Genomic DNA, 25223 nt, shown 5'->3' with positions numbered 1-25223 from the left:
TCAGTCTGGACAAATCATATGACTTAAGAAGTTTATCGATGTCTTCACTATCTTCTATTTTATTGGAATATAGGTTTTCAAAATAATTTCTAATTGTCTTCTGTATTTCTGTAGCATCTGTTGTGATATTGCCTTTTTCATCCCATATGTTAGTAATTTGAGTTCTCTCTCTTCTTCTCTTCGTTAGCATGGCTAAAGGTCTGTTGATCTTATTTATTTTTTCGAAGAACCAACTTTTAGTTTTGTTAATTTTTTCAATAGTTTCTTTTGTTTCAATTTCATTGATTTCCGCTCTGATTTTAATTATTTCTTGCCTTCTTCTACATTTGCTGTTATTTTGCTCTTCCTTTTCTAGGGCTTTGAGATGAAGTGTGAGCTCATTTATTTGTTGGTTTTTTCTTTTTTTGAGGAATGACCACCAGGCGATGAATTTCCCTCTTAAACACTGCTTTCATTGTGTCCCATAGATTCCGATATGTTGTGTCTGTATTTTCATTTATCTCTAAGAATTTTTTGATTTCCTCCTTTATGTCTTCTGTAACCCAATGATCATTCAGTAACATATTGTTCATTTTCCATGTGATGTAGGATTTTCCTTCCTTCTTTTATCATTGATTTCCAGTTTCATTCCATTATGATCAGATAAAATGCAAGGTATTATCTCCACCCCTTTATATTTACTGTGGGTTGCCCTATGGCATAATATATAGTCTATTTTTGAGAAGGATCTATGTGCTGCTGAGAAAAAAGTATATCCATTTGATGATGGTTGATATATTCTATATATGTCAGTTAAGTCTAGGTTATTGATTGTGGTATTGAGTTCTATAGTTTCTTTATTCAACTTTTGTTTGGATGATCTGTCCAATGGTGAGAGAGGTGTGTTGAAGTCACCCATAATTATTGTGTTGTGGTCTATTTGATTCTCGAACTTGAGGAGAATTTGTTTTATGAATGTCGCAGCCCCATTATTTGGTGCATAAATATTGATAATTGTTATGTCTTGTTGGTGAATGGTTCCTTTTAACAGTATATAATGTCCTTCTTTATCCCTTTTGATTAACTTAGTCTTGAAGTTGATTTTATTCGATATGAGGATGGCCACCCCTGCTTGCTTACGAGGACCGTGTGCGTGGTATATTTTTTTCCCTCCTTTCACCTTCAGCCTGTGTATGTCTTTTCCAATCAGATGTGTCTCCTGGAGGCAGCATATTGTTGGATTTGTTTTTTTAATCCATGATACCAGCCTATATCGCTGTTTGTTTTTCCATGATTATCTTTCCCCTCGCCCTCTGTCTTTACCGAGGCACTTCCCACTGATGGTTTTGGTTATTGTTTTTCATTTCTTCCTCGTGTAGTATTTTGCTCAAAATGCTTTGCAATGCTGGTTTTCTGGCTGCAAAATTCTTTTAACTTTTGTTTATCATGAAAACTTTTTATTTCATTGTCATACCTGAAGCTTAATTTTGCTGGATACAGAATTCTATGACTAAAATGTGGATAATTCTGTAATATAAATTACAATTTGATAAGTAAGGGAGTTCATAACCCAGTTGAATCAAGTGTATGAAATATGATATGTCAAGAGCTATGTAATGTTTTGAACAACTAATAATAAAAAAAAATTTTGATAAGTAAAATACCTAGCATAGTAGTGTCTGACCCCACTGTAGGGATTTTGCAAATGTTTCCTCTCCTGCATCCCCAGTCCACTTAGCTAAGTACCCTAGTCCTGGATCTTTGAGAGTCTATAAGAGAGCTCTGATTGACAGGCCCACCAATAAGAATTTCAACAGGTTTGGTACCAGAACCACGACTTCTTGTTGCTGCTCTGCCTGGTCTACATCATCTTCTTCTCACCTTCCTCATTTCCGTCATAGGAAATGTTATTCATTTAGCCCTTCAGCTGACTTGAAAAGCCATCGTGGTGGTTTGACTTTCCCTTTGCAGTTTTATAATCACCCCTTCTAGTAGGGGACTTTTGGTGGAAGCCTAGACTGTGCTGCAGCTTTCTACTTAATCTACTTCCCTGTTTTAAATTTCAGTTCATCGCACATGATGCTATTAGTGACTCTAAAACACCCTTTTACACACTTCCTGTCTTGCTCATCTTCCAGAGGTCTTGGTATGAACCTAACACACAAAATTCACTGAATTATCATGTGCCTACTAAAAGCCTGTGCTAAACCCTGAGGCTCCAGTGGTGACTATTTTTTTTTTTAAAGAGAGAGAGAGAGAATTTTTTTTTTAATATTTACTTTTTAGTTTTTGGTGGACACAACATCTTTATTTTATTTGTATGTGGTGCTGAGGATCAAACCCAGCGCCTCGCACATGCAAGGCAAGCGCGCTATCGCTTGAGCCACATCCCCAGCCCCCAGTGGTGACTATTTCATGGATAATTCTTAAAGGGCTCAGACTTGGATAGAAGTTACCTATGGCATTTGCAGTGTGGCTGAGAAGACCAAGATTTTCATGTCATTTGGTATTGAATACTCCACCTTTGGAAGTGAAAAGAGCTGCTGAGACATTTTGTTTTTCATCTGTAAGAGTCATCTCCAAATTTAAAATTAAAAAACAAAACAAAACACAACTTTGGAATGAACACATTTGTTTTGTGTAATCACTGATTTTATAAAATATTTTATGTGATTTCTGAAAAGGTTACATTAGATTTTAATTATGGCCTCTAAATGTAAGAAGATATGGATGTGAAGATTAAAAATGTAAAAGTAGCAGGAGAAAATGAACTTATAAATTTATAAAAATAAATTTCTAAAGTGAAATCAATGACAACAAGAAAATTTCGATGGATTTGATGATGAACATTTTAAAAAATTTCCCAATACCTAAAAATAAAAATTCAAGTAACTAATTTAGGAAAAACATTTATTTCAGATACAGTGAGCAAAGAATTTAGTAGCTTTCAGAGATGAAGAATTTTCACAAATCAAAAGAAAAAAAATAGGAAACTACTCAGAGAAAGATTGAGTTAAGGACAAGACAGTAACTAAAAAAGTAAGAAATGTCAGTTACCAAAAAATATGTTTTTAAAATGTTATTGTTACTAATAATATAAATGTAATAGAAATGAAGGTTTGATAACCATTTTTTACCTAGTACATTGCAATTATTTTTAAATGAACACATATAAACACTGCTTGAATATGGATATTGGTACAACTTAATTAAAGTGCAACTGAGCACACACAGATGCACACAGTCACAACACATACATGCACATATGTATGCATACAGACATGCAGATATTTGGAGACTGAGATGTCTTTAAAGAATGTGCTTGGACTGGGATTGTGGCTCAGTGGTAGAGCACTGGCCTAGCATGTACAAGGCGCTGGGTTTGATCTTCAGCACCAAATAAAAATAAATAAACAAAATAAAGGTATTGTGTCCAACTACAATTAAAAAAACATTAAAAGGAAAGTGGTTTATTTTTGAACCAGTATTTCCACCTACAAAAATGCATCCTAAATAAATATTGGGGCAACCAATCAAAGTTGAATGAACAAGTTAACCAATAGGAAATCATTTAAGAGACATGATGCAAGGAATTAATTGATGAAGATCTATATTTATAAATGGATGATTATTCACAATTTTCTAAAAAACAAAAGAAAAAAGAAAATACCATATTGATATAGTTGATATGTCTGAAATAATACTGATGGATTGGAAAAATATTTACTCCTGGATAGTAAGTTCATTAATTTAATTTTTAAAACATTGTCTCTTTCTTGTCTACTTTTTTCTGGTCTTTCTCATGAATATGGTATCTAAACCACTTCCTGCTGCTCTCTCTTTTTTTTTTTTTTTTTCTTGCTTCTTGTTGGGCTGTCCTCGCTCCTCATAATGACAGTCAGATCTCTGAGAAATACGGACGACTGTGCCTCTTGCACCTTTGCATCGTCCTCAGCAGTTGGGAAATACAGAGCAATATTATGTTGAGGAAAAAAAAAAAAAAAGCATTTCTCCATGGAAGTGATATTGCTGCTACAGGTGCTTTCAAGAACAGGTTCCGGTAGGCCTGCAAGTTCAACAGGACATAATGAGGTGGCATTAGTTGAAATGTCTTTGTTTTCCCAAAGGACTTCTATATTGTCAAGAATCTACCAGTTTAGGGGCTGAGTTTGTGACTCAGTGGTGGAGTGCTTGCCTAGCATGTGTGAGGCCATGGGTTTGATCCTCGGCACCACATAAAAATGAGTAAATAAAATAAAAGTATAAAATGCTGTATCTGTTTTTTTTTTTTTTTAAAAAGAATCCACCAGTTTAGCCGTGATCTCATATTGCCATGAGTTGTAGTAGATGACACATAGAAAATGATAGTTATTTTTCCCTAATTCATTGCCAGCACCATGGAGGATCCCTTATGTTTCTTCCTAATCAACAGCTCAAGGGAAACCACTATCTTGAGGGTTTTTTGTGGTTGTTCTTGTTCTTGTGTTTTACAGTGCTGAGGTTTGAAGGAACCCAGAGCCTCATACATGGTAAGCAGTGCTTTACCACTGAAGTATGCCCCAGTCCCTATCCTGCCCTACCGCTGGTTTTATTGAAGTATAATTGACAAACAAAAATTGCATCATGTTGGCAAGGATATGGAGAAAAGGGAACCCAAGTATGCTGCTGGTGGGAATGTAAATTAGTATAGTCTTTATGGAAATATGATGTCTCAAAATACTGGCCATCCCTCAGTATATGGGGTGCCTCAAAACATTGGAAATAGAACTGCCAGATCATCTAGCAATTCCACTCTGGTTTATATCCCAAAGAAATGAAATCAGTATATCCAAGAGACATCTGCACACCCATGTTCATTGCAGCATTATGGACAACAGACAGAGAATGATAGCTATTTTTATGCTATCTGTGGAAAGCATTTTCATTTGGTCAGGACTGTAGTTCTTTGGGACCACCTTCCAACTTATTATCTGAAGCAGTGCAGCTGTTTCTAGATGAGTCACTTCTAACCATTAATTCATTCCTTTTGTGAGCTGGGCCAAGAAAGATAGTTGATTTTCTTGGATATTGTTTTATTCAGCTTTCTTCTCTGCTGTGATTAATGGACCCGGCCAAAACATTGTAGAGGAGGAAGAGTTTATTTGGAGGCTTATGGTTTTAAAGGTCGCAATCCATAGACAGCAGGCTCCATTCCTCAGGGCTCGAGGTGAGGTAGAACATCATGGTGGAAGAGTGGCAGAGGGAAACTGCGCACATAGTGATCAGAAAGCAGAACGAAAGAGAATCCACTCTCCAGATACAAATTTATACCTCATAGCCACGCCCCACCAATCTCCAGTTACCACTTAGTTAATCCCCTTAGGCTAAATCTGTAACCCAATCATTTCTCTTCCAAACCTTCTTAGCATTGTCTTTTGAGCTTTTGAGGGACACCACATCTAAACCATAATAGATACAGATATTTATATGCAAGTTGTTGGTTGAGGGAAGGAGAAGGGTAATCAAGCAGGGTAGAACTCATTCATTTTCACCATTTTCCTAATCTTGAGATTTTTTTTTTTAAATTGGCAGGAAATTCAGTTGTCATTCTTTTTCTGGTTCCTGGTGAAATTAATAGATTTCACAGGACCTCAAAGCTCACTAATGTATGATGTAGGTCCAGAATGCAGACTCTTAAAATGTGACAGGTTAGCTTGATCTGAAATTCTATGAAAGGCAATGGAAGGTTGTTTTGTTTTTTTCCAATGAGCAAAATCTTCAGTCCATTTTCATGTTGGTCTTTGGAAAAAGCAGTGAGCCTATTTGCATCTGTGTGGGATTAAAGGGAGATTGAGAGGTCTTATACCCTGAAAACAGGAGTCTCAACTTGCCAGTTCTCACCTTGATCAATTGCTCTTCCCATGGAGATGGCTTTGGTTGCTGGGAACCAAGAGCCTGGAAGTGAATCTGTTCATGCACAGGGCTGTTCTGACCATCTCTGCTAGCAATTGTCCAGTAGTCTATGTACCACTACAGATGAGATAAAAGCTAGGAACAGCCTCATAGAGGCAAGAAAGTCCCCCCTTTTTTTTTTCCTGGTTGCAATTCTGTGTGATAACAGACTAAGGAGTAATTTTGAAATTGCAAAGGCAGTGTTGAAACATAATAAGAAATTAATATCAGATTACAAATTTGATGGGAATTTGGTTACAGAGTATAATCGTGTGTATTATTACAATTTAGAACTCACTGGAATTTGGGTTTTCCGTGACTGAGGACAGTGGTGCATAATATTTGTCACCTTCTTATCAATATGCCAAGGATCATGTTTGCTAACATTGTCATATTATTTCATTAGATCTTTGTAGCCACTCACAAATGCATGACTATTATCTCCACTCTACAAATGAAGAAGTGAGGCTCAGAGAAGTTAGGAAGTTTTCCCAAGCCCAGAGCTTGTCAATGATGGAGCCAGTGTGTAGCCAACCCCAGCTGTCTGATGTCAGAATCAAGCCCTTAAACCCTACATTTTTCTCCTTTCGATCATAAAAGATGGTTTTGAAATCAAAGGTTGGTGTTGAGTGGAATTGAAGCTTTTTGTATAAATAAACTTGTTTTAACTTCACTTTTAATCTTCATTCCTCAGTTTCCCTGCCATTCAAAGAGGGTAGTAGGACCTGTTAGCTATTACTACTAAGACTGCTGTATAGTCTAAGAAATACATTATGAGAATTACATTAAACCTTTTGAGAATCTTTCAACAAATAATTGCAAAGGTCACAGTTAGTTGACTCTTTGGACTATTAGTATTTTGTTAGGATTATGTTGATATAAAAATATTATTATGGATCATATAGAGACATAGTTTATGCCACTAAGACCAGTGCTTTCTAACATTTATTCCCTGTGTTCAGTCTACATAAAATATACTCCCCAGATATTTCTTTGGCTGTGACTGGGGGACAGAAGTTTGCAATATCTCTCTAGCCAATGTATGTGCTATTTCAGGTGTCTGATTGAAATATAATCTGTGTGAATTCTATCAGTCTCACTGTGGAGATAAACTCTTGTTTAGTACCAGCTCTTTGTAGAAACACAACTACTTCTGATAATGGCCAAGTGATTCTCCTTTATCAACTGCTCAGGGCCTGATCCGGAAATCAAAAAAGAGAGCTCTTTCAATAAAGATTCTGATCTCTGAGAAACAAGTCGAACTCTGACACACAACATTACCATCTCGTTCTGCTGATCTCAGGGCAGGGAGGCTGTCCTGTTTTGCTATATGCCGATCAGATAGCAGGAGTGAGAAATACTATCAATTAAATGGACTAATTTCTCTAAAATGAAAGCACAAAATCTACCTTCTTTTGCTTTCTCTTTTGATACCACCATAACAATCACAGGCCATAATGTCTTATAAAAGCAAATACATTTCTAATTAGCTTCCTAAATACACAGTGATCAAAATATCACAGGTTATCACAGTGTAATGGTTCAATATGCCTTTAACTATATTGTAATGCTGCAGTCTTGCAGAACAGGAGTCAGGAAATTATATTGTATGCTTTTGAGAAATGTTCTAGCAGTTAGCTGCAACCTAGCCTGAGAATCCAGAGACCTGTTTTCTAGCCTTGGCAGAGGCAAGTGTCTCTGGCATTTGGTTTTTACCGGATAAAAATGATGATTTTGATAGCCAGGCATGGTGGTGCATGCCTGTAATTCCAGCTTCTCAGGAGGCTGAGGCAGGAGGATCACGAGTTCAAAGCCAGCCTCAGCACTAAAGCAAAGGTGCTAAGCAACTCAGTGAGACCCTGTCTTAAAAAAAATACAAAATAGGGTTGGGGATGTGGCTCAGTGAGTGGTGGAGGGTCCCTGAGTTCAATCCTCAGTACCAAAGATAGATAGATAGATAGATAGATAGATAGATAGATAGATAGATAGATAGATAGATAAAATGGTGATGTTGGACTAGGTCTGAGTTGGCAAACTGGCACACAGAGGCCAAATATGTTTAATTTGGTTCACAGAAGGTAATAGGGTTTTAATTATGCCAACATTAGAAAAATTGAGCAGTTTCACACAAAAGTCTGGATTTCTTGAAAAGTTTGAAAAATCAAATGATCTAAAAATATTGATCCTGAAATCCTAAATAGCAGCAATATGTTAGAACAGTCTGCCAGCTGCTAGCAGGACACATGCCACTCCACTTTGTACCAGAGGCCCCATCAGTCTCTCGTCTCCCCTTCATCCTCAACCTCACGCTCTTGCAGTACTTGCCCAGGTTTGTGAAAGACCATCCAGAAAAGCCACCGAGATGAACTAAGATGTGAACTCATTTCAAACCCAAATAGAGACCCTTTCTAGAATCTGCATTGCCATTGGCCAGAACCCCCAAACTGAAATCTGCCATAGTTTAGATTTAAATTGCTGTGGCATCTTGGCTTGGCAAAAACCACGCCTACTTCATTTTTTATTGTTTTACCATTTAAAAGTAAGGGGCTACAGGTAACACTATTAAAAATTCGACCACCTGTAGCAGAGCCTTTGAATAGTTAATTAAATTTTCTCTTAGTTCTATGTACCAGAAATGAGATTTTCCCTTTTTTTAAAAAAAAATGTTTTTAATCAGTGATCTTCTCTTTTATGAGTGAAGAACTCCCTTCATAGGTAGAAGCTAGGTCACTCATCTGGAGAAGTGTTTGAATCTCATTATTTGTGAATAGAAGATTTCTAAAGGTTGAATTTAGTCAATACAGGAGTGCCTGAAATGGTAGGAAGAATAATTATAAACAATCTGCCAGGTGTCGCAGTTGCGTGACCTACAGAGACAAAACATAAGATGCCCAGATATCAACAGATTTTATGCTACACCTAAATTAATGGATGATTCCTTGACAATAATGAGACAACCAATTCCTTCTTCTACCCACAAAGAATTTCATTAGAATTGTGTTTAAACTGCTTTTCATCTTAGCAAAAGGACTTCACGTATGTCCCAAGTTATTTTGCTAATGGTCTAAGTAAAACTTTTAGTTCCTTTTTTAGGTTAATTTTCAGCCAATGTTCCTATTTACACTGAGCACGCCTCAAAATTCTTCACTACCAAGATGCTTATTCCCAAATGCTCTAAGGCTAGTATTTCTCTTTTCCTTTTCTTTTTCTTTTTTTTAAGTACTAGGGAGTTAATGCAGGGGCACTCAACTGCTAAGCTACCCCTGCTCCTTTTTATTTTTTTATTTTGAGACAGGGTCTCACTATGTTGCTTGGGGTCTCACTAAGTTGCTTGGGGCTGGCTTTGAACTTGTGATACACCTAACTCAACCTCCCGAGTCTCTGGGATTACAGTTGGTATGTGCCACCATGCCTGGCTTCTCTTCTCCTATTTTTAACTTGTCTGAAAACTTACTCCTTCTCACACCAAATTCTTCTATTTGGTTGTAACATTCTGAGATACAGAATGGTACCATTTCTTACTTCCTGAAGGTTAGCTTCTACAGTTGGGCCTGTGGACATAATGGACATTAATGATTTACTCCTCCCAACAACAATTCTGCAGAAGATCACGCATGCCTACTGTGAAATTCTAGTCCCAGCATAGCTAATTTCTCCAGCATTTCCTTGAATGTTCTCATGCTGAGTCTGAGCTGCCTGTTCAACATGGGCAGCTATTGAGCATGAGTGGGAGGGTGCCCTTTGGACAGGCTCTGGTTGCTCAAAATACAAAATAGGCTCAGTATATTCAAAGTGCCTTTGTCATTCTCAAAGTATAAAGTTATTCATTGTCCAGAAGACTTATTGACCAAGTTTGAGATACTTCACAACCATGGGACTCACTTTCTTATCTTTGCAAAACTTAGAATTGGTACTTCAAGCATTCTCTTTTCAAGTCTAAAAATAAAATACAGAAACCAAAAGAGCCCCCCCCCCATTACATGCTAATTTCAAAATGATAGCAAAAGGCTGTTGAGGTTGCTTTTCAAATTTGAAATGCTTAACAGTCTTACTTTACTTTAGTTGGTCAGTTGAATGATAAATGTATTCATGTGTGGACCAACCTATTTTTGTTTTATGTTCCTATATACATATTTTTTATATTGTGAGACTTAAACTACTTTTGGTGAATGAAGCAGCTCTTCTCTAACAAAGTTACAGAATGTGGGTTTGGTTTACACCTTCATAAATCATGCAGATGAGAGCCATGGCTGTTCTAACCACACATGTTAAAAAAATATCTTGTGTCTCACTGAGGTTTCTGGACTTTCAAGGTCAGTACCCTGATCATTTGCAGAGTTGTGAATCCTTGGAAAATTTTTTTCCCCACCCTTTTTTCTTTTCTTTTTCTTTTTCTTTCTTCCTTTTTTTTTTTTTTTTTTTTGGTAGCAGAGATTAAACCAAGAGGTGCTTAACCACTGAGTTACATCCCCAGCCCTTTTTATTTTTTGAGACAGTTTCACTAAGTTGCTGAGGCTGGCCTTGAACTTGTGATCCTCCTGTCTTAGTCTCCTGAGCCACTGGGATTGCAGATGTGCACCACATACTTTCCCATCCTTTTTTAGGGTGTCTCTTCACCTGCTTGGTTCATTTTAGAAAGCCCTTCATCTGCCTGCTCCCCTTTCTTACCTTTTGCTCCTACACCTCCTTTTACTATTAAAGAGAGGTATCTGTTAATAGTTATTTATTCTGTGGGTGACTGACCAGTGACATTGGGGTGGGGGGCGGGGGAGGATAATGAGTTCCTTTCACTGTATTCTGGGTTAGTACACACCATTTTAAAATACTATCTTAGGGCTTTGTTTCAGGAACTAAAAACCAATTAACTAGAAAGTGAGCAAATCCTTTAGGGACCTCAGAAATCACCCTAGCTTCTGAGAATTAACCTTTTTAAAATTTTTCAGGGGTTTCTGGGATTGGAAAAGGAAGGCTCTAAATGACCTCATCTGATGATTCTGTTCCACAGGCCCTTGTCTGTGTCTTGGGAAGGAGGTGAGTTCAGGGCGATCTTGGTGCTTCTGAAACTGCTCTGGGATCAACTAAGGCTGGAGACTCTTTCATCAGTTGTCAACCTGGGGGTGGGAGCGCACCGGAGGGTGTAATAAATGCCTCCCCACCTCTGAGAGAAAAATCTCACACTTGTCAGAAATGTGAGACAGCTGACAAAAATATGTAACAATCGACCATGCAAATGGTGAAATATGTCAAAACTCTGTTTCAAAAACTTAGTCTCTTTTTATTTATATAGGAATGACTATTCATGTCCACCTCATGCAGGAATCCTCATTTCTGATCCTTTGATGGTGTTGCACTGAGCTCTTTTTAGAATACATGCTCCAGGCCAGGCCCAGCATGCCTGAGCATGTTTCTTTTCCAACTTCAACTTCACCTTCCTTCTTTCCTTCCGGTGGCAGGCATGTTAATTTGTTTCTGACCCATTATTTGTTTAGTTGGTATTGAATGGGAGTTTCAAATGGAAGAGTGCTTTTCATCTCTCCTTCCCCGACTTGCATTACCACCACCTTCTAAACCGAAAGATCCACTGTCCTCATATGTACCATTGTGTCTTCTTGCTGTGATAAAAACTTTTAAAACCATGCCATGTGTCATTGGTACTCTTTTCTTAATATAAGTTTTAGGAACACATGTGCCTGATACCCTTTCAGTATCTCTCTGACTCTTCACCAATCCCAGTAAAGTGGGCCTTGAGGGCCTATTGATGTCCCCCTCCAAGTCAGAAACTCTTCCTCCTTGCCTTTTACAATGCAAACAATGGAAAAATGCTCACGCCTGTAATCCCAGCGGCTTGGGAGGCTGAGACAGGAGGGTCTGTGTTCAAAGCCAGCCTCAGCAAGGGTGAAGCGATAAGCAACTTTGTGAGACCCTGTCTCTAAATAAAATACAGAACAGGGCTGGGAATGTGACTCAGTAGTCGAATGCCCCTGAGTTGAATCCCTGGTACCTCCCCCCAGCCCAAAAAAGAAAAAGAAAAGTAATAGATATATTTTGAGATTTCTGGTCATGAGAAATTTTATATCAATAGACTTAAGAAATGCTCACATCAAGCCTATAAAGTTGATGCTTTTATTTTGTATTTTAGCATAGTGGTGATGAGTGGTTAGGGAACCTGCCCAAAGTCTCAAAGCTGGTAATTTAGAAAGCAGTATGCTTTATAACTGTGTTAGCTGATTAATGAGTATATACTATGCATAATGCCTTAGACCATAACAATGTCCGCTTCCAAAGAAATAAAGGAATTAAGAGAAGGAGACTAGAAAGACAACAGTTTTGTACCGACTAAGTGGTAAATCATTTCACCCAGTCCTTGGCCCATGGTAAATTCTCAGCAAAAGTTAACAAATATGTTTGTTCCAGCATAAACTCTTTGAGAACTTTCTTTGAGGAGAATATTAATGATCCATCATGTCTTCCTTGTGAGATGTGAAGTTATTGACTTATTGCTGCTGGGCTTGGCATGTGGAGCCTGTCTCTGTTTATTAATGTGATGAGGTTGCTTGTGGGGAGGCCTCCCCACTGTGTGGTGGCAGTAATTATCAGTATTACTGTGTGGCTGCAGGAACCCCTTGCTACCAAGTGCTGGTTTCTTTCTTTCTTAAAAAAAAAAAAAAATCCCATTACATAATTTAACAATCATTTCGTTCCACTGTGAGATGAAAAGAATTCAGCAGCCTTCAGCTGGAGCTGAATGGAGAAGCAAATTATAGAAATCACTGACATTAGTGCCTGGCTAGAGTAGAATTGTTTCCTACTGAAGACTTGAAAGTATTTTGTCCAATCTAATTTTGAAAGACTAGAGTCACTGGGCTTCCACTGCTTTCCCTGGGAACTACAATTACGTGGCCCAATGCAGTACAGTCCCAGGACAGTGTCTCCAGCTGATCCCGGAGCAGTGGACACAGTCATGGGAGGTCTGTCTGGTCGCTTGGTTTTTCAAAATGAGATTGAAAGAAAAGGCACAAGTGTTTTGTTCACTTGAGAAAATATTTCTTTCCATTCTACACAAGCATGTTTCTTTGGACTGTTCTGCTGGCATTGAATTGTAGTCAGCTACATAATGGTTTTTGTTGAACTTGGTTTTATGGAGGATCCCCCCCAAAATCACATATCTAGAGCAGTGTGATGAACACTTTTCTACCAGTGGCTAATCCCACTCTATCTACAAATTCATCAAATTCCCCCTCTTCTAGGATTAATTTGAAACATATTTATAATTTTTTTAAAAAAATTCTGATAAAATACACATGACACCATATTTACCTAAATTTTAATCATTTTGAAGTGTACAATTCAGTGGCATTCAGTATATTCACAATGTTGAACGATCCATTATTATTATTTGGTTCCAGAATTTTCCATCATCCTAAAAGAAAACTGTATTCATTAATCAGTCACTCCTGTTTTCCCCACCCAGTACCCAGAAGCCACTAATCTGCTTTCTCTCTTCATGGATTTTCCTATTTGGGATATTTCATATAAATGGAATATATATATATATATATATATATATATACATATACTTTCTTTTTCTGGCTGCTTTCACTTTCACTTAGCATAATGTTTTCTTGATTCATCCATGATGTATCCTCTATCTAGACTTCATCCATTACATGGATATACCACTTTTTGTTTGTTCATCTGTTGATGGATATTTTGGTTATTTCCAACTTTTATCTATTGTGAACAGCACTACTTTGGACATTCTTATTCAAGTTTTTTTTAAAACATCTGTTTTCAATGTTTTGGTATATATCTAGAAGTAGAATTACTGAGTTCTCTATCAATTCTGTGTTCATCTCATTGAGGGTCTCATGAACTGCTGGCCACAGTGACTGCACCATGTTACAGTGCCTTCAGCAATGGATGAAGATTCTGATTTCCCTACATTTTTAAAAATTATAGTCATCTTCATGGGTATAAAGTGACACTTCCCTATGGTTTTAATGTGTATTTTCCTAATGACCAATGATGTTGAACAGCTTTTCATGTGGTTATTAGCCGTTTTTTGGTTATCCTTCTTTAGAGACATGTCAAGTCTTTTGCCCATTAAATTGAATTTCTTGTCTTCTCATTGTTGAGTTATAAATGTTCTTTATATATTCTGGATGCTAGGCCCTTGTCAGGTAAACAATTTGTAAATATATTTATATTCTATCGGTTATCCCTTCACTTTCTTAATAAAGTGTCCTTTAATGCACAATAGTGTATAATTTTGATGAAATCAATAATTTTTTCTTTTGTCACTAGTGAATTGTTGCAATGTCTAAGAAACCATTGAAAGGTTTCAAGAAGAGTCATTGAAAGGATCAAGAAGAAAGGTCTCTGAGAATTTTTTTTTCTCTTAAAAGTTTAATAGTTTTAGCTCTTACATTTAGGTCTCTAATGCTAAAAACAAACAAACAAAAATTTAGGTATTTGATTATTTTTGAGTTAACATTTTTGCACATGGTGGGAGGTAAAGGTTGAACACCATTGTTCTACATGTGGATATCCAGTTGAGTTGTCCCACCATCATTTGTAGAAGAAACTGTGATATATTTTTATCCATAAGTATGTCTGCATATTTCTTTAAAAGACAAGATCATTTTTTTACTAACCACAGAACCATTATCACACTTCTAAAAATGCTAATCTTATTTCCTTAGCATTATCAACTATCTAAGTCTGTAGGAAAAGTTCTAACAGTCTCAAAAATATTTTAGCTTTTTTTTTAGAAATTTAGTAATTTCTTTATATTTATGTATCTGTTTTAGTGTCCAAATAAGATGTATCCAATGCAATTTGTTGATTTATTTTTTAAATTGAAAATTTTTTTTGTAGCTGTAGATAGACAGCATGCATTTATTTGTTTATTTTTATGTGATGCTAGGGATCAAACCCAGTACCTCATGCGTGCTAGGCAAGTGCTCTGCCACGGAGAGACAGCCCCAGCCCCTGTTGATTTAAAAAACATTTTATATCTACAGGTTTCCCTTCCATCTCTCTTTTCTTTCCCTTTGCAACTCATTTGGTGAAGAAACAATTTGTCTAGACAAGTTTCCTAGTCTAGAGTTAGCTGATTTCCTGTAAGTTGTGGGTGGAAAGAACTAGAGGCTCAAGCAGATTCAGGTTTTTGTTTTTTTTTGTTTTGGGCAACACTACCTCTTAGGTGATGCTTTGCTCTTCTATCAAGAGGCAAATCTTAGTTATTTCTTACTTGTTTATGTTAGCAACAACTGATAATCATTACCTAAGTCTGTTCATTAGGAGGTACAAATAATGACATTGTAGTTCTATTATACCTTCATCATTTGTTAAATGGAATATCTGCTTTCATGAATAGAAGTTTTCCATGTTTTATTATTTAGCTATCCAGTGGTAAAATTAGTGTAAGAAAGAATACATTTCTGTCACTAAAAGTAAATCTTACAGTTAAAGAAAAAGAAAGAATAAACCAGAACCCTCCCCCCACTTTAACTAGTTCTCAAAAGAATAAGTTGGTTTGTTATTTTCTTCTAATATTGCCAATTTTGTTCTTGGGAGGTTACTTTATTAACACATTTAATTAAACATATTTAATGTGTTTCTAGACATTGCCAGTATTGTTCTAGTCAATGACTAGAGTCCTTTTTGACATGAATCTTTGGTCTTTGATAGCTTCCCTTACATATGGGAAATTTGTCACTTATTCTGGTTGGAATGTAGTCTGTTGTAGCACCTCCCTGTAAAAGCTTCTTGTAAGCCTTGAGACTTCTGCTCCTCCTTTGGAGAAGATGGGTGGGTTTTATAAGGAACCCAGGCTTTTTGAAATCATAAGTCAAGTCAGACCAGGCATTGGAAACTCACTCATGGAACTCATTTCGTAACTTTTTATTGAGTTTCTATTAGACACACAGACAAAAAGAAAACGGGATTCCTGCCTGCAGATTTTGCATCCTGGTGGGTATCTTTTAGGACCTAGTGACACAGTGCTGATATCAGACATACACATTTGCACAAAGCCAAAACCATCAATATGATTTTACCATGTATCTGTTTTAGTTCTTTCTCTACTGTCAAGTCAGGGATTGATTACTAGTTATTCTGAATTATTTTTATATAATTACCAAAAGCAATATAAATATCTAAGAAGATGACTTTGTTGAGAAATGCATTTGAAGGCAAAAAGATAGAAATGGATATTTCCTTTCTAAGCCTAGAAAATGGATGTAAAAGCATGTAGACTCCTGTTCCTCTTCTAGGCTCTACTTTGCTGTTAAGTAAGGGCAATGTTTATTTTCTGCCTATTTTATAAAGTTGCTGAGTGCTGTAATGAGTTTATATTTATAGAGTGCTTGGAGCTTTTTGGATGAAAGGTGCTAAATTAGAGTTTATTGTTTATTGAATTTATTTGATGTGTCCAACCTCCTGGGAACATTTACCGAAGTTAATTAAAAACAGATCGTCCCCACTCTGACAGCTTACAGTGCCAGTTACAAACCAATAACATAAACAGTGTGCACTTCTGTTGTCCTGACTTGGCATTGACTGCAGAACCATAGGTCTTCAGACAGGGGAATGGTCCTGCTTTTGTAGGAGAGATGCATTCTTGTACTGGGGAGAAAGTACAGATAATCTCAACCGATTCTGAGCCACCTACCTGACCCCAGTTTAAAAAAAAAAAAAAAGCAATTTAGAATATGGATATTTCCCTCAATTTCCAACTGTTAACTTATAGGTTGAAAAATTTTAAACAATCTTTCTATCACTGTAGTATGACATTAAGACAAGCACTTCTGTTTTAGCCTCACATTTTCTTTGCAGGTTTGGCATTCCCAAACAGCCAACTAGAATACCATCTGCTTTCTTCACCCGACTTGGTAGACGCTGTGAAGTGTAACAATAACAATGGCTCGTTTGCTTCCTTTGCCAGTTGGTGATGGAGTTTTGTGGCGCTGGCTCTGTCACTGACCTGATCAAGAACACGAAAGGTAACACACTGAAAGAAGAATGGATCGCATACATCTGCAGGGAGATCTTGCGGGTAGGTGACAAATGGGGACCAACCTATTTCCCAAAGTCATCAAGCAGAACAGGGTATGTTGGGGGGTGCTGTGGTGCTGTGGCCTTCTAGCGTGATTCACAAGTGTGCCATCTCTGCCTCCCTCCTTGAAGGTTACTCTAACTGCTGGTGGTGATGGTGGTTGGGCACTCAGTTCTGCTCTGATGGGCCTGCGCCATTTTCCTAGGTCATATGCACTGTCATTTGGAGGTTGACCACAGGTGATTTCCTTTAGCCAAGGATTCACTTCCAGTGATGTATCTAATTAGAAATCTGATTTTTTTTTTTAATCATAAAGGTAGTATAGTATAAAGATAGATTTAGGAAATGGGTTGTTTTAAGATGGGTCATTTGAGGTAATCCATTTGTATTAATATAGTGATGCCTTCCCTGCACTTAAAGTGTTTCAGGATTATGTGATTTTAGTAATTTCTTTACATAGAAGCTAGTTTAACTAATTTTACTTTAAAAAGACTCTTTGAGGCCTAATTACTTAAAGTAATCAAAAGAGCTAGATAAGACTGTGCTTGTTCTACCAGTTTTACCCACAAATCTCATCATCAGGAGGTAAAGACAATCCTGTCATATTTACTGCACTCAGTTTGGGGAGAAGAAGGTAATTGGGTGCATTGTAGTTCACTCAGACTAGTTTAATTTTTCTCTTGCTGCTAATACAGAGCTGATTATAGGTCTATAGAGCATTCTTGCTAGATTCGCCTGATGATCATCATTTATTTATAAGCTCAGTCTTCTTAATTTAAGGGAACAAAAGTTAAAATTGTTGTTCACTACATGTCCAAGATATGCCTTTGAGAGATAGATTACATGCTGCAAATGGATGAATCAGTGGATGAGCATTAAAAAGGAAGGAAGATGTAAATAGATACTGACCGGGCCTTAAATGCAAACCAAATTAAGCAAAATACAAATAGAAATAAAAATTTAAAATGATAGCATTGAGAATAGTATAAAAAGTCAAATATCTAAAAATATACAGAAAGAAGTGAATGGCATTTACTCTAAAAATGACACAAAGTTCCTGAGAGAGATTTATAAAGACCTTAATAATTGGAGTTGTATGCCATTTAATGGATCAGAGACTCAATGTGGTAAAGATGTCATTTCTCCCCAGTTTTATCCATTTCTTTTGAACTCCCAATCAAAATTCCTGTAGGTATATTTGTGCACAGTGATGATCTGATTTTTAGAAATTATATGGAAATGTCACCCAGAACCACCAAAGCAATCCTAAAGAAGAAAAACAAAAGTGGAAGACTTATACCCTCAGTTATTAGGATTTCTTTAAAAAAACTAGTAAGTAATTAAGACAGAGTGGTATTGTCCTAGAGTAGACAGGGACCAAAGGAACAGACTCAAGGCCCTTGAACAGCCAGGCATGATGGTGCACCCCCTGTAATCCCAGCAACTCAGGAGGCTGAGGCAGGAGGATCACAAGGTCAAGGTCAGCCTCAGCAACTTAGCAAAACTCTGTCTCAAAGTAAAAAATAAAAAAGTTCTGGGGGTGTAGCTCAGTGGTTAAGCAACCCTAGGTTCAATCCCTATTACCAAAAGGGGAGGGAAAAAAAAGTCTCTGAACAGACCTACATCACATGAACACCATGTTTATGGCAAAACTAATGTTGTTATGGATTAAAAAATAATGCTCTTATGAGCAAAAGTTGATGCCTCATATGTAAACATGAGGTTGAAACTTGCTTTATACCATATTTAAAAAATTAAAATAGGTGAAAAGTAAAAAACTAAAGTTCTTATAAGAAAACAGAGAATAATATACCTATAGCTTAAGGTAGCAAAAAGATTTTTTTATTTGTTGTTTTTAGATATACATGATAGTAGGATGTATTTTTCACATATTATACATGTCACATGGGGTGCAACCCATTACAATATCGATCCCATTTCTTATGGTTGAACATGATGTGGAGTTATACCTGTTGTGTATTCATACACGAGCATAGGAAAGTTATGTCCAGTTATTCTACTGTCTTTCCTATTTACATCCCTCTCCCTTCCCTTCATTCCCCTTTGTCTGATCCAATGAACTTCTATACTTCCCCTCCCTACCCTTCCTTGTAAAGATTTCTTTAAAAAGAACACAAAACACAATTTGAGGGGAAACAACCTGTCTACCTGCTGATCTTCTCATCTGACATTTGTCTCTGTGTTTTGATGTGCCATTAACTTAACTTGAATTCATGACTTAAACTCACTCCAGGAAACCATGATGGATTACTTCATCCTCTAGACCACCCTGTGAGTGCCACCAGAAATTTCTCAGGTTTCCAGGGCTGGTTCTCCCCATTTGCACTTCTGGGTACAAGGGTCAATCTTCAGGGTTCTAAAAACAGAAAGTTTGAACCATCCCTTGTTTTAAAATTTGTGAAAATAGTGGTTTTTCTTCTTCTTTCCAATATCCCAAATGATACCAGGATTTGACATAAGGTGACTCCCTGGTAGGAATAGTTGATCACCTGCAAGTGATCAGAAGAATTATCAGAGCTGATCCTCCCTATATTGTATGATCCTATTCAGTACAGGCTTTGGCTCACTTGTATGCTCTTGGTGTCTGCTTCTGAACACTCAGAGGGTAGAGGAGGGAGGGGGATCCTCAGTCCTTCTCTTGAGGATTTATGGGTTGTTCATAGACTGTAAAAACTATGCATTTAAATCTGTTTGATGCCCACCTTGAGCCAAACTGACTAGATAAGAAAGGTAGTTTTTTACTCAGACCAGTGCCTCAAACTGTCCTGTTGCATGATTTATGTTTACTAATATGCTAAGTGTACATGTGAATATTTCTTGGACATCTGTACTCTAGTGCTGAATCTCATTTCTTCAACTAGAAAATTCAGATATCGAGTGTGTGCGTGCACACACCTTTTATTCTATTTTGTGTTTGTGGCCAACAATTAAAAGAAGAAAATCATAAATAATAAAAGACACTTGGATACACAGTTCTTTGAACTAATAATGGTAGAATATAGCATGCTTTCCTTCAAGGCTCTAATTTTAGCTTCTTTTAGATTATAATTTATCTGAAAAATATGTGACGACCTTAAAATAAATCTGTAGCTTATAGAACTCACAGCGCAAAAAAGCCAAAATCAGAGTAATTCATGGAAATATGGTACATCATCAGGTGTGGATGTCACAGAATGATTGTCTCATATAATGAGCACAAAGTCACCAAAATCAATAAAGCACTAAAAATGACAGTGACAAAATGCCCACTGAGTGAATAGAGATGGTTTTCTTTTTTAATGTGAACCACATTGGCTAAAACCAGTGGGAAAGTTCTTGGCTGTCCTTAGAAATATTTTATTGTGTTCAGTTATAAAATTGTAAAACTCAAGGTAACTTTTAACTTTTCAATTCAAATATTGCTCCCTCCACGTGAAGATTTAGTTAAATCAGGGTGGTCTTCTGTGCAAAGAGTGTTGATGTGTTTCATGTAAATTAGCACATCGAGGCAGCCCTCGCTTCTCATGGTACCATGTTAACTGAAACTCATTCGCGTGGGAATCTAACCGTGTCATCCAGAGTGTGCTCTGGTGGTATCTAGTGTCAGATCCAATATGCAGGGATTTTGTTTAACACAGTGCTATGAATTGCAAAGATAACCAATAAATACCCATTTATATTGATCAATAGCCTACTGTTGAGAACAACACTATGTCAAAGATGTGAATGTCATTCTGTAAAAGTATCTCTGAGTGAGTTTAATTTGGTGAGAATCATTCAAAATAGGTTGTTTTCATCTTGGCTTATCCTGCTATTAACTCTCCCACCTTTTCATCCGTGCAGGGGCTGAGTCACCTGCACCAGCATAAAGTGATTCATCGAGATATTAAAGGGCAGAATGTCTTGCTGACTGAAAATGCGGAAGTTAAACTAGGTGAGAACAGAGTCCTGTGAGCTGAGGGACTGCTAGAATTGTTAAAATGATTTCAACAGCTCTTTCTTTAAATTAATGTATATTCATTAGTCATGGGTTTGGGGGCCATTGCCCTAAAAGTGGAAAAAAAATGTTTTTTCTGTTTCAAAGATATTTTCTAAAAGCATTTTGAGGAATCAGTTGTAAATGCTATGATGAACAGAAGAAACTTGTGCTTAATCAATGTGTAGAGATATTTGGGATTTTTTTTTTTCAGTAAAGATTAGAAGTGATAGACCTTAAAATCATCTCCTGCATCTCATATTTTTTTATGTTTGCTGTTATGACAGAACACTGATGACCCAATTTTTCATTGAAAATATTCATAGTTAGACATATTTAAAATAAGTAAATTCTGCTGTGTTCCCATATGTTTAAGTTATGTGTATATTGATTTTATGATTACCTAGGCCACCTTTAGAAAATGGGTGCTTGGTAGTCTGCTTTAAGTGCATAATGATTACTCTCCTACATGTGCTGGTTGCCAGTGGGGGATCCCTTTCTTTGGCATATCTATTAGAGCCCTTCCCACAGCAGGTTTGGGGTTCTCTAGATGAGGTGCAGAACCCCCATGTGCATTTGCCTGCTTGAGTAAAAGTGTAAACTGACCAATATCCTGTAGGATTCATGACTCATCATCTAGAAAAAGATGACTGTCCATACGGTTGTTTATTTTCATTGAGATTTAAATATTTGCTCTTTTTTGTTAAAAATATATAAATTCCTCTTATTGTATTTGGAGCTAAACTTTCATCTCATGAATATTCCGTTTAAAAAAATCAAAGCATACATTTTATAGGCTAAGCAGTCACATATGTGCAGACTAGATGAGCTGTCAGAAGATTCGGTCATCCCTGTTTAACAGTTACTTGTTGAGAGTGTAGCAGTGCCATGTCCCTTACAAGGCACTTAGATGATCTCATGTAAACATTAGAGCACTGTATGTAGGTGACATCATCCTCATTTCATAATTTAGGAAGCCCAAGCTCAAAGAGGTTGATCCACTCATCCTAGGTCACAACACTAGTAAGTGGCAGAAACAGGATGCGATCTTTGGCCTCTGACTCCAGCCCTCAGCCCTTAATCACTTTTTTTGTACCACCCTTTATGGCAACCAAGCTTGCCTTTTATTGAACACCTGTTTTTGGTCATATGGAGTCTTGGTGTAACCAAATATAACACTTGGTGTTTTTTCATTGTACACTCCATGCATTTATCATGAAGCTGAAAATATATATGTTCACAGTATGGAAAAGGCAGAAGCCACCCCAGTGTCCATTGAAATGACAAGATAAACAAAATGTGGTATATATATATATCTACACACACACACACACACACACACAGTGGAATGTTATCTCAAGGAAGGGATTCTGGTACACGATACAACATGGGTGACCTTTGAGGACATTATGCTGAGTAAAATAAGCCAAACCAAAGGAAAAACACTATATGATTCCATGCATCTGAGCAGTCAATTTAGAGAGACAGAAAGTGGGAGGTTGCCACGGCTTGGGAGAGGGTAGTAGGGCAGTTCTTGCTCAATGGATCAGAGCCTCAGTTAGGGAAGATGAAAATTTTTGGTGGTGATGGTTGCACAAGTGTTAATGGACTTAGTACCACAGATGAAAAATGGTTAAAATGGTAAATTGTTACATCTTGCCATGTTAAAAACCACACATCCATTTTCCCATGTTAAACCTGAGATCGTGGAATAAATAGTAATTTGGCTGTTTTCTCTTCATTAGTGGACTTTGGAGTCAGTGCCCAGCTTGACCGAACAGTGGGCAGGAGGAACACTTTCATTGGGACCCCCTACTGGATGGCACCAGAAGTCATTGCCTGCGACGAAAACCCAGATGCCACATATGATTTCAAGGTATGACTTCTTCTTCATGTTTTAAAACTACACCTAACATCCCATCCTGAGTCTTGCAGTAGAAGAATTCTCTTGTGCCTTCAGATTTTGGATTTATGTGACCCAATGGGAGAATTGGAGAAAAAAAGGACATTTTAGTGAGAATCTTTATAATGAATCCACCTCACATGCCTATTTAAAAAATTTTTTTTCTTTAAAAGTTTGAATATTCTATATTCTTTTTCTTGGAAAATAGGTTGGATTTCCATTTTGATTATTGTCTAGATTTTTGACAAAGTATATATTCTCATCTTTGTCCAGTTCATTTACTAGTTCTTATTTTACCATTTTGATTATTGTCTAGATTTTTGGCAAAGTACATATTCTCTGACCAGTTCATTTATTAGTTCTTGTTTTTAAATTTATTATTTTACATATTAACAGGGTACCATGTGATATTTTGAAACATGTATACATTGCCTGTTGTTTAAATCAAGTTAAACATATTTCTCTATGCAAACTTTAATCATTTCTTCAAGCTGAAAAATTTCAAAATCTTTTCTTCTAGCTTTTAAAAGGCACAGTACATTATCATTCTAGTCACTCTACTGTACACTGATAACACAAAATAACTTTTTGCTTCTAGGTAACTATAATTTGGTCCCCACTGATCATCCCTTACCTATCCCTTCCACTCCCAACTACATATTCTGATAGCTTTCAATAATACAAGAAGCCAAGATATGCATTTGTTATCTTGGGTCATCTTTTTCTGATTAAGAATAATCAGACTTCCTCATTTCTGCATTGCTCAGAGTCTAATTATTCAGGTCTCTTTTCTGTGAGAACCAAATGAGATGTTGATCACTACTCTATGGTGGTTTCTCCAGAAATTTGATTTGCAGCATATTGTAAGCTGGAGATTTTCTAATAAATTCAAAGCCATGTTCAAATAGAGGTCTCCAAGAAGCCTTTCTGTATATGTTCCACAAGCCAACTACCAAACATGAGTTTGGGTTGCTGCCCCACTGCTAGCTCAAGTGTCAATTGACATTGTTTTTTCCTGGCTAAGAATAGATACCATAGGACTGGGTGCAGTGATGTGTAGGTAGGAACTCTGGGTTTTCAGACAGAGCACTAGGTAGAGAGACACCCTGTGGACAAAACGTGGTACTGCCTGGTTTTAGAGGTTCAAGGTCCTTCCCCAAATGACTGGCCTTTTGCAAGTGCATACTCAGGTAGTGGTCTTCACTGCATTGGGTCTTGAACCCAGGTCTCCCAACTTTCTGAAGATAGCTCTGTTCCTCCATAACTTACTTCCGCATAAGCCTCCAGTTTACCAAATAAAGAGTATATTTGACAAAGTCCTGTTTTAAAGACCATTTAGTTCTTCACATGTGGGATTATTATTGAAATCAGGCCACAACGATGCAAACCTTGCAATGTCTTTGGGACCCAATATTTCAGGGCATTGACAAAATTACTTGCCTCCTTGGGGAAATGCAAGTTTGAAGGTCTGAAAACCTAATCTCCTGTAAATATGCTCCTTCCTCTAAAGTTAGTCACTGCCATAACCTGACAACAATCTGAAAACAGCTGCCAAGTTAAAAATTAATCTCCTGCCAAAATAAATGACATTTATTTAAACTGCTAATGATAAACATGTTTAAGTAATTCCATTTGCAAATCTCTTCAGAGGAGCCACCACAAAATATATGTCATACTGGCCATGAACAATTCTTCATACTTTAGTTATATTTTACAATTGCTAACTATTCTAAGTCTGGGACATGGATGTTTTAGATAACCTGAACATATACCAGGAGGAATCAGTGTTTTGGGACTTATCTCAAACTTAACCTTTTTTGTATTATGACAGATGCATTATATGTGGGACTTCGCCTCTGTGGCACAGAATAGATCCCTCTGATAGATTCTATTGAGAGACATAACTAGAAAAGACCTTTCTTCTTTCCAAGCCAAAGCTTGGAATTAAAATCATTTCTTGGGGGCTTGGATTGTAGCTCAGTGGTAGAGCACTTGCCTAGCATGTGTGAGGCACTGGTTTTCGATTCTCAGCACCGCATATAAATAAATTAAATAACGGTCCATCAATAACTAAAAACAAATTTAAAAAATAATATCATGGGGCTGAGGATATAGTTCAGTTGGTAGAGTGCTTGCTGCTCATGCACAAGGACCTGGGTTCAATCCCCAGCACCACACACACACACACACACACACACACACACACACACACAAGAATCCCGACAGAACAGGTTCCTCTCCATCAGTCATTTAGACCTTCTTCTGAATTAGTTTATCAGGCTCATCATGAGTGTAGGCTGTTTGAAAGGAAAAAAAACTCATGGCAATAATATGGGCTTCACTGGTCACCTGTCACGGGTACAAAAGAAGGCGCA

General features: G+C 37.0%; 1 protein-coding gene across 4 annotated transcripts in view; it reads left to right on the top strand.

Moving 5' to 3' along the window:
• Positions 1-25223, top strand: part of TNIK (TRAF2 and NCK interacting kinase) — a 381644-nt gene that overhangs the window by 235685 nt on the left and 120736 nt on the right. For all 4 annotated transcript variants that reach the window (XM_081301723.1, XM_081301721.1, XM_081301722.1 and 1 more), the window contains exons 5-7: positions 16859-16969; positions 20813-20903; positions 22691-22821. In XM_081301723.1, the coding sequence (XP_081157849.1) occupies positions 16859-16969; positions 20813-20903; positions 22691-22821 (333 nt within the window). The remainder of the gene's footprint in view (positions 1-16858; positions 16970-20812; positions 20904-22690; positions 22822-25223) is intronic.

This window comes from Spermophilus citellus, assembly GCF_964194105.1.
Source record: "Spermophilus citellus genome assembly, chromosome: 7".
Lineage (NCBI taxonomy): Eukaryota > Metazoa > Chordata > Mammalia > Rodentia > Sciuridae > Spermophilus > Spermophilus citellus.
Note: the sequence above shows the minus strand (reverse complement) of the source record. Positions and strands in the feature narration are given on the sequence as shown.